Source organism: Alligator mississippiensis, chromosome 8 (assembly GCF_030867095.1).
Source record: "Alligator mississippiensis isolate rAllMis1 chromosome 8, rAllMis1, whole genome shotgun sequence".
Taxonomy (NCBI): domain Eukaryota; kingdom Metazoa; phylum Chordata; order Crocodylia; family Alligatoridae; genus Alligator; species Alligator mississippiensis.
The window spans coordinates 22,135,991-22,144,963 of record NC_081831.1 but is presented as its reverse complement, the minus strand read 5'-3'; the positions used below and the strand labels follow the sequence as shown (position 1 = coordinate 22,144,963).

General features: G+C 61.4%; 3 protein-coding genes across 4 annotated transcripts; 1 reads left to right on the top strand and 2 right to left on the bottom strand.

Moving 5' to 3' along the window:
- The first annotated feature begins 52 nt into the window (after positions 1-52).
- Positions 53-3,323, top strand: EIF3G (eukaryotic translation initiation factor 3 subunit G). The gene is made up of 11 exons (XM_014601209.3): positions 53-165; positions 338-387; positions 1,078-1,197; positions 1,291-1,379; positions 1,627-1,686; positions 2,015-2,119; positions 2,249-2,438; positions 2,523-2,630; positions 2,807-2,943; positions 3,020-3,126; positions 3,228-3,323. Exons 1-11 carry the CDS (start codon positions 146-148, stop codon positions 3,241-3,243), a joined length of 1,002 nt encoding a protein of 333 aa, XP_014456695.1. The 5' UTR covers positions 53-145; the 3' UTR covers positions 3,244-3,323.
- Positions 3,324-3,508: 185 nt separating this feature from the next.
- On the bottom strand, positions 3,509-5,169 carry P2RY11 (purinergic receptor P2Y11). The gene is made up of 2 exons (XM_059732219.1): positions 4,995-5,169; positions 3,509-4,645 (listed from the first exon to the last, which is right to left on the bottom strand). Exon 2 carries the CDS (start codon positions 4,638-4,640, stop codon positions 3,654-3,656), a length of 987 nt encoding a protein of 328 aa, XP_059588202.1. The 5' UTR covers positions 4,641-4,645; positions 4,995-5,169; the 3' UTR covers positions 3,509-3,653.
- Positions 5,170-5,251: 82 nt separating this feature from the next.
- Positions 5,252-8,890, bottom strand: PPAN (peter pan homolog). Of its 2 annotated transcripts, XM_059732217.1 has the most exons (12): positions 8,784-8,890; positions 8,489-8,659; positions 8,307-8,408; positions 7,871-7,921; positions 7,556-7,726; positions 7,391-7,467; positions 6,980-7,087; positions 6,591-6,714; positions 6,309-6,387; positions 6,090-6,219; positions 5,852-6,015; positions 5,252-5,647 (listed from the first exon to the last, which is right to left on the bottom strand). In XM_059732217.1, the coding sequence occupies exons 1-12, from the start codon at positions 8,799-8,801 to the stop codon at positions 5,331-5,333; spliced, it is 1,512 nt and encodes a 503-aa protein (XP_059588200.1). In that variant the 5' UTR covers positions 8,802-8,890; the 3' UTR covers positions 5,252-5,330. The 2 variants fall into 2 exon arrangements, with proteins under 2 accessions (XP_059588200.1, XP_059588201.1); XM_059732218.1 differs by lacking the exon at positions 7,871-7,921.
- Between the last annotated feature and the right edge of the window lie 83 nt (positions 8,891-8,973).

Here is an 8,973-nt window from a genome sequence, read left to right as displayed (position 1 = left end):
GGCTGCCGCGGTGATTCCTCCCCTATCTCCTTCCGGCCTCTCTAGGAGCGTGGGCAGTGCTCGCTGGTGAGGCCCTTCTGCTTCCGGTTTGTGGCGCGAGGCGTTCGGCGGCGGCTATTGCTGCTGCTGCTGCACAGGGCGCGCGATGCCGACGGGAGACTACGAGTGAGACGGGCGGGGTGCGGGCTGGGCCCGGGGTCCGGGGTTGGGCCTGGGGCGGAAATGAGGGAGGGGCTGGGGGTTGAGGGAGATGTGGGGGGTGCGGTGGCCTAGTATGGGGTGGGAGCGGGGAGGCCGGAGGATCGTGTCCGCGCGGCTCTAACTCTCGCTCCCGCAGCTCGAAGCCTAGCTGGGCCGACCAAGTGGAGGAGGAGGGAGGCGACGACGGTGAGAGGCTGCACCCGGGCTGGACTCCCCTCCCTTTCCCCCCGCACATTCTCCTCCCCCCGGCGCGGACCCCCCCACGGGGCTGTGGGCCGACTCCACCTCCCCCTCCCCCAGCAGACACCTTCGGTCATTGGGATCCCCGGCTCCTTTGCATCTGGCCTCGCAGTCTCCTAGTGCTGGTCAGGTTCCAGCCTAGCCCAAGGGCCCGTGTGTTGCTCTAAGGCCCATCGAGGAAGCTGGGTGCCTGCCCCTGCCCTGGCTCATGGCCCGTCCCTGTGACAGGGCAAGAACCCTTGCCCCCACAACACACAGCCCCCACCCCAGGCCCCTTATCTGATCTGGTGGTGGTCCCACAGTACAGGTGACCTGCTGGGGGGTGATAATCCCCTCCCCTCAGACCCACTCTCTGCTTCCCTCCAACTTATTTCCTGGGCAGCCTGCATTTTTGTAGCTTGTTGAGACCTGGGGGGGTAGGGGGGGTAGATCCTGTTACTAGGGCACCCCAAGCCCCACAGAGCTAAGAGTTCCTGTTATTGCAGTGGCACCCTGTAGGATCTCCAGGGATGGGGCATGAGCACACCTGGCGCTGGGTAGCATTGTGGCACCCTGGCCCTAGCCCATAAGAGTTCCCTGTTCCTTCCCCCAATAAGTGACTGACTAGCAAGGTCTAGCCCTGCTCCTCTTCCCCAGACAAATGCATCACCAGCGAGCTGCTCAAGGACATCCCCCTCACTGCGGTGCTGGGTGGGGACCTGGGTGCCAGTGTTGCTGAGGCAGAGGCCAAGGCCGAGTCAGAGCTGCTGAAAGATGGTAAGAGCCAGGCTGGCTGAGGAGTGGGGATTGGGCACTGCCCCAGGGAGCCCCATGGATCCAGTCATCTCACTGCCTGCCCTGTCCCCTTAGGTCCTCTTCCATCCCCAAAGGAGCTAATCAATGGGAACATCAAAACTATCACTGAGTACCGTGAGGAGGAGGATGGGCGCAAGGTGAAGGTGAGTGCTGGAGGGGTTAGGCTGGGGCTGTCTTGGGGACTTTTTCCCTGGCTGGGGCAAGATTCCCCCAGCCTGAGCCATGAGGGGCATGTTAGAAAGTGTGTGATGGGTCGTGGCCCTTGTGTCCACTGCTCCTGTATCCTGCATGTGGGGGCAGTCATGCTGGTGGGGCACTCCCTGTGTCCTTGGGGTGAATGCTACCCCCCTCATTTCTCATATGGTGAGTGATGGGGTCTTTCTCCCTCAGATCATCCGTACCTTCCGTATTGAGACTAGGAAGGCTTCTAAGGCCGTGGCCCGCCGCAAGGTGAGTGGGCTCCTTGCTGGGGCAAGAGGGGTTAAAATGGAGGGGGTGGGCATTGGAGGGTTGGAATGAGACGGGACTGGGCCTTTCACATACCCAAGCTGCTTGTCCTGCCTTGCTCCCTTTTCCCTCCCACATCTGTCCATGTCCATTTCCTCCCTTTTTGGTGGCATCTCTGCCCCCACGCCCAGGGCTGCTTCTGGTTTGGGTTGAGCCTGTTACATTTAACAGATGCCACCAGGGGGCACTTCTGCCCAGTCTCCCAGTTAGCTGGGTGGGATGAGGTGGAAGGATTTCCCAGCTTGACACCTCCCCTGCCTGCCTCTCCCAGAACTGGAAGAAGTTTGGCAACTCAGAATTTGATGCGCCTGGCCCCAGCATCGCCACAACAACTGTGAGCGACGATGTCTTCATGACTTTCATCACTAGCAAGGAGGTGAGTAAGGGTTGGGGTGGGGTCCTAGGGCAGGGGGAGGGACCATGGGCATCCAGCTGCTCTGGTGGGGGCTTGGGAGCTCCCTGCAGAGGAGTAGTTCCAATGCTGATTCCCCCACGCCTGCTGCAGGACCTGAACTGCCAAGAGGAGGAAGACCCCATGAACAAGCTGAAGGGCCAGAAGATTGTATCATGCCGCATCTGCAAGGGCGACCATTGGACCACACGTTGCCCCTACAAAGACACACTGGGGCCTATGCAGAAGGAACTGGCTGAGCAGCTGGGGCTGTCCACTGGCGAGAAGGAGAAGCTGCCTGGAGGTTTGGGGGTGGGGGCAGTGGGGTTTAGGGGTTCGGGTCCCAGAGGCTCTGGGCTCTTCTAACTTTGCTTCCCTGCCCTTGTAGAGCCAGAGCCAGTGCAGGCAGCACAGAGCAAGACGGGGAAGTATGTCCCACCCAGCCTGAGGGATGGGGCCTGCCGCCGTGGGGAGTCCATGCAACCCAACCGCAGGGGTAAGTCCTGGTAATCAGACCTATGGGCCCCTCCTGGCCCTGACTCGGATGCCTGGGTCCTGCTTCCTGCCTCGGTTTGAGCTCCATCCTGGCAGTTCTTTGCCCAGCAGGGAAACTCTGTCCTGGGGGCTCATTCCCATCGCCTGGGCCTGGCCCTGACTCTCCTCTCTTTGCAGCTGATGACAATGCCACCATCCGTGTCACTAACCTGTCTGAAGACACACGCGAGACGGATCTGCAGGAGCTGTTCCGCCCTTTCGGCTCCATTTCCAGGATCTATCTGGCTAAGGACAAGGCCACTGGGCAGTCCAAGGTGCAGCAAGAGGCCCTCTGGGGTGGTAGGGAAGGGCTTGGCTCAGTTCAGCTCTAACCATGGGCTTTTCACCCAGGGCTTTGCCTTCATCAGCTTCCACCGGCGGGAGGATGCCGCCCGTGCCATTGCCGGTGTCTCTGGCTTTGGCTACGACCACTTGATCCTCAACGTGGAATGGGCTAAGTGAGTCTGGGTTCTGCTGGGGGGTGGGGAGAAGGTGCCCATGGGGAAAGCTGGAGTTAAGGCTGCTAGGGCTGCTCCTCACTGTCTCTCTATCCCCACAGGCCATCCACCAATTGAGCTGGTGCCACACAGGCCCTGGCCAACGGCGCCTCTGGAGGAGACGCTGATCACTAATAAAGGTTTATCCCAGTCTGGCACCACGTGGCTCCTCTCCTTCCTCCACCCACCCACGCACACCCCAGCTCAGGCTGACTCAGCGTGGCAGCACGGGGCAGGCGCATGGGCTGTGTGGATCAGCCATTTACCCTGGAAATGGGAAGAGCTGCTGCATCTAGATGGTGGGAGGCGGAGAGTGCTGAGACACACAGAGCAACACCAGGTAGCTGCTCAGTTGCTGCTTTAATGCCTGGCTCTGAGTGCTGCCTGCCCTTCCCTCTTGGTCTCATGGCCCCTGGCTGAGCGGTGGCTGCAGTGGAGCCCTGGGCCAAGAGAGCTGTACACTCAGGGCATACGCCATCCCTGTTTGCTTACGGGTCCTTCCTGCCCCCCTGCAGCTCCAGAGCTTCCCCCTGGGGGGGACCATGGGGGCACTGGGCACAACAGCGGCGCAGGCTGTTAGCCAGAGGGGCGTAGAGCAATGGGTGGGCACAAATGTGGAATGTGACCAGCACTTTGCTGAGCTGCAGGGCAGCATGCACCTGCTGTGAGAACCTACAGTCCTCCCTGGCTGGTGCCCACAGCCGGCGCCACAGGTTGAGGTTGCGCAGGACATGGTAAGGCAAGTAGGAAACAGCATAGAGCCCCGCACCTACACCCACCAGCACCCATGCCTGCCGCCTCTCCCCCTGTGCCAGCCCTGGGCTACGTAGCACAGCACGAGCCACAGCCCCACAACAGAACAGTGTCAGCAGCCCAGGCAAGCCACAGCCAACCCCTGCCAACACCAGGCTGTAGGGCAGGTAAGAAGGCAGGAGCAGGAATGGGGCTGTGCCCAGGCACTCAGTGGTGTTGCCTGGGTGCAGCTGTAGTCCTGAGAAGTGCAATGTGGGTGCTGAGAGCATGGCTGCCAGCAGCCACACAGCCCCACTGAGCAGGTGGGCGCGGTGCAGGCCTAAGCGGCCACGGGTTGCCAACGGGTGCACCAAGGCAGCATAGCGCAGCAGGCTGAGGCAGGCTACAAGGAAGATGCCACCATAGAGAGTACAGGTGAAGAGGAAGCGTTCAAGCTTGCAGAGGACTGAGCCGTACCGCCAGTGTTTGGGTGGGTAGTAGTAGGCAGCCAGTGCAGGCAGCGCCAGGGCATACAGCAGGTCGCCAGTGGCCAGGTGGCATGCAAAGATGGTGCCTGCATGCCAGGGCTGTGCCTGCCTGGCCAGTCCATGTAATGCTGCTCCGTTGCCCACCACAGCTACCACGAACTCCAGCACCAGCACTGGCCACAGCTGCTCCTGAAAGTCACTGAAGCTGGAGAGGCTGCAGTTGCCCTTAGTGGGGCCTTTGGCCACAGCTGCCATGCTGTCTGGGGGAGTAGGGGATGGGGTTAGGGAGGCCCAGAACAGGGCCATATCATGTGCTTCTGCACCCTGCCAGGGTGCAGCAGGGAAAAGAGGGGGGTGGGGGGCCTGCACAGGGGCCCTGGGGCACTTTGGTGTGACCCGCTGCTGGGAAACTTGCTCCTTTCCCTGGGGAATAGGACAGAAGCCTCAGTTGCTGCAGGTAAGTTGCTGTCCCAGGGCCATGTGGGGATGGGGTGGCCCATGTTTTCTCCCCAGGATCTCAGCTCCTAACCCATGGGCCCAAAACTACCCCAGGGCTGAGCCTACAGCAGGATACGGGTCTCCACCCCCACCCAATTAACAGCCCCTTACCTGGCACTGCAGATCTTGGCCTGGGCACTTTGATCAGTGCAGCTGCCCGCTGCAAGGAAAGGAAGAGGCCCCTGGAGCAGGAAGTGACTCCTCCTCCCTCTGCTGCAACCACAGGGCGGAAGAACAGGGCTTATGCACTATGCCAGCCCCGCCATGCTACTGCAGGGGGGAGGCTTTCAGCTCCCCACTTCTGGGAGCTGCAGGCTTGTGGAGCTCTCAGGAGCTGTAGCCCCACACTCAAGCAGATGCAGACCATGGACATTGCTGCAAGTGGTGTATTGTGCATACAACAAAGTGGGGTGCTTTCTCCCCCCACCTCCATGAACAGAGGTCATGCTAATGTCGTCCCCGTCCGGGCTGTCCAGGCCTCCGCCAAGCGCTTTTCCCACGTTGGCCCAGCAGTCCTGTCCTCAGCTTCACACTGGGGAGCTTGGGGCCCTGCTGCCCCAAATGCCTGGGTCTTTTCTGCTTTGGCCGCCCCTGGGAGTCCTGCTGCGGCCAGGGCCCTGGAGGCCTCTTCCTCTTAGCCTTGGGGCCAGCTCTGCCTGGCGGGGTTGTGGATAGGTGCCCTGGGGGGCTAGGGCGGAGTCTCTTATTGGGCCTGTGGGGCCGCAAGAGCCCCTGCTTCCTCTTGGCACTTTTTGGGAACAGCTCTAGAGAGAAAGAAAATTGGCTAGTCAATGCAGGGCTGAGATGGTCAGGGCTGAGGCCCTTCTTTCGCTGTCTAGGCACAGATGCATCAGTGCGTTTACTTTGGACTGAAGTCACTGCACCTGCTCAGTCACTTTAGTGTCATCAGCTGCATCTAGGGCAGTACTCTCAGTCCTGGGGGCAGTGTAGTGTAAGGCAGCTCTCACCTTTGTCGGGTTCCTCACCCACAGCCTCCCGATAGTACTCAGCATCATCATCTGATGTCCCAGCCCTATCTGGGTCCTCCGATATCCCAGGATCCTCTGCATCACTGTCACTGTCCTGCGCCTGCTGCTGTTGCTTTTTCTTCATCCCTTCCAGGCTCTTCTTCCTGCAACCAAAGGGTATGAGGCTCAGCCTCTGTCCAGGCCCTACTCCTGCTCCCTCCCCAGAGTCCCACCCCACCTGTTCTCCTCCCGCTGCTGCTGCTTGCGGTCCACATCAGCCTCCTGCTTGCGGCGCCGCTCAGCCTTCAGCCGCAACTTCTCCTCCCTGCGGGCGAGCATCTCCTGCACCTCAGCTTCTGTCTTGTGCACTGAGGAAAGGAAGGGGGGGCAGAGGTAGGTGAGACCCACATTCAGCCCTGCGGGGCAGAGGGAAGTGAGGTGTGGAAGGTGCACTCACCAAAGCTGTGGTAGAGCACATTGCCTTGGCCCAGCCCCTCCTCCACCTTAACGAGCTGCAGGGTCAGGCGTGGGCCGATCTGTGGGGAGGGAGCAGAAGCCATCAGATGAGGGGCCCCACAGCCTTTATCCCAATGCTGCCAGCCCCTGCCCCCCCAACATGGAGTCCCCAGGGCTGCATGGCCAGATCAGAACATTTACTTTGAAGATCACAGTTAGGTCAAGAGTTCTGCTTATCACAGCTGGCCATGCAGATGGCCCTTATTTCCCCCTCCCTGCCAACCTCAGTGAGGCGCACAGCACTCTGCTGTGCTTTCATGTTCCCACGTCCAGCGTAGGCCTGGGGTAGCTCCAGGATGTTATGAGCCCCATCCTGCTCAGCCTCGCTCTCTGACAGGTTCACATCCCTACAAGTGGGGAAAGAATGAGGACCGTGAAGCATTATTGGGTTGCCTGCACCTCCACAGGACCCCAGCATCCTGGCTCCCAGCCCCTCCACCTGCCTCTAACTGCTCCCGTCTTGTAGAGGTGCAGCCCTGTGAGGCACGCAGAGAGCAGAGGCTGTGGGAACTACCCAGGGCACAGGTGACAGCAGCTAGGCCTGGCAGCAACTTGGTAGGTTTATTGTACCAGCAGGGACCCCATGGCCCCCCTCCCCCCAGGTGCACTCACTTTACCAGCAGTTCACTAATGTCCTCCAGTCTGCTCAAGTTGGGAAACCGCTCCTGCAGCAGCTTCTTCATACCCTTGCTCACCCCCACAGGCACAACCTTCAGGCTGCTGCAGGGAGAGTGGTAGTGAGTCAGTGCTGGGTCCCAGGCAGAGTAGGGCCCTGCCTATGGGACACTGCAGTCTCCCACCCCCCACAATACCAAGTGGATGAGAAGGTGCCCCCTTCCCCCCTCCATCATGATATGAGACCAAGGCCATGTCCCATCCCCTCTACCCCAACTCCCACAACTGGAAGGCATCAGAGCGTTTACTGGACAAATCACAGATGCATCAGCAGACTATACTCTCATCACTGCCTCCAGCTGAGCAAAGTCCCCAGGCTTGAGGTCATAGGGCAGCCCCAATACCTACTAGTGTCGGACATCCAGGAGCTGTGTGTCGGTATTGTAGCTAACCAGCACACATCGCTTAATGGTGTTGAGGCTGACCTAGGGGCAGAGCCAGCTGTAAGCCACAGAAATGAGGACCCCATGCCTCCCCCGGCCATGCTCCACACCCCTTGGCCCCAGCACTCACCTTGTGGACATTGATGGAGGGAAACATGTTCTGGAGCATGGTGGCCATGAGCTTGACATGGATCTGCGGAAGCCCAAAGTTGTTGAGCACCAGCAGTGGGTGGTGGGTAAACTGCTGCTCGTGCATGCGATGCCGCTTCAGTGATGACACTACGTCCTTGATCAGTGAGTACTGAGAAGGGGAGTGGGGAGGCTTAGTAGTGCCAACAGGGGCAGCAGAGACTCCTGGACAGCTGCAAACGCCTGGGAGTTGCTGGGATAGTTCCCCTCCCGCCCAAGCCAGGAGAGACCATAGTAGCTGCAACTCCTCACCCACCTGAGTGACTCTGAATGTCAGGGTTGGGCCCCCGGGGAGCCGGAATAGCTTCTGCGAGGAAAGGAGACACGGGCAACGATAGTGGGAAAATACTATGCCCGGGCCCACTTGCTACAGGTCGCACAGGGCCCTGGGCATGTGGGCGACAGCTCCTGCCCCAAATGCATCAGTGCGTTTACTTTGGAACCAGCATCAAGGAACATGCTCAGCAAGGCTGGGATCGTCATCTGTGCTGGGCAGCACACGGAGGCGGCACTGCCTGCCCAGAGGTGGGTCACAGATGCCCAACCCGATGCAGATGCCTTCCCCATGAGCTGAGTGTGTGTCCCAACTTGGAGCAGGGAGCTCTGCCCCTGACATAGCCCAGGGTGGGGCCAGGCCAGGCCAGGCCAGGCCAGGCCGAGGTCTCCCAGCCTGCCCCCCCCCCCGCACTCACGAAGTTGATGCTGCTGGGAGACTTGGTGAAGACCAGGAAGTGCGTCACGCCCAGGGGCCCCGCCACGGCCACGAAGTCCTTCAGCGCGTTCTTCTTGCGCACCTGCGGGGACGCCCAGTGAGACCCGAGTGACCCGCGCGCCGGCGCGCCCCGCCCGCTCGCCCGCCCCGGGGCCCGCGCACCTTGAGGGCCCGGGCTGTGTACGGCTCCATGGCGCGCCGCACGTCCAGCACGAGCTGCCGCAGGCTCCGGCCCACGCGGCCGCGGTGGAAGACGAAGGAGTGCGGGACGGCGGCAAAGTCCTCCTGCGCCCGCTGCCGCGCGGCCGCGCACTCCGCCTTCTGGCTCCGGGTCTGGGGGCGCGGGGAGTCAGTGCCACGTGGGGCCGGGCCCCCCCAGGACCCTCTCCCCAGACCCCCCCCCCTCGAGGCCCCCCCCAATGTATCCTTAGGGCCCACCGGGGATCCCGGCCCCCACCTTGCCGGCCCGCCCCATGCTGCCGCCGCACGCTGTCCTCTGCCCCCGTGCGGGACGCGGGCACTTCCGGCCGTGCGCCGGCTTTAGCGCTCCGCGCACTTCCGGTGGTGTTTTCGCCTTGGTGCTCCGGGAATTTCCCTGGAGGCGGCTGCGGCGAGGCCCGGGATTAGGGGCGGGGCTTCGCGGTGGT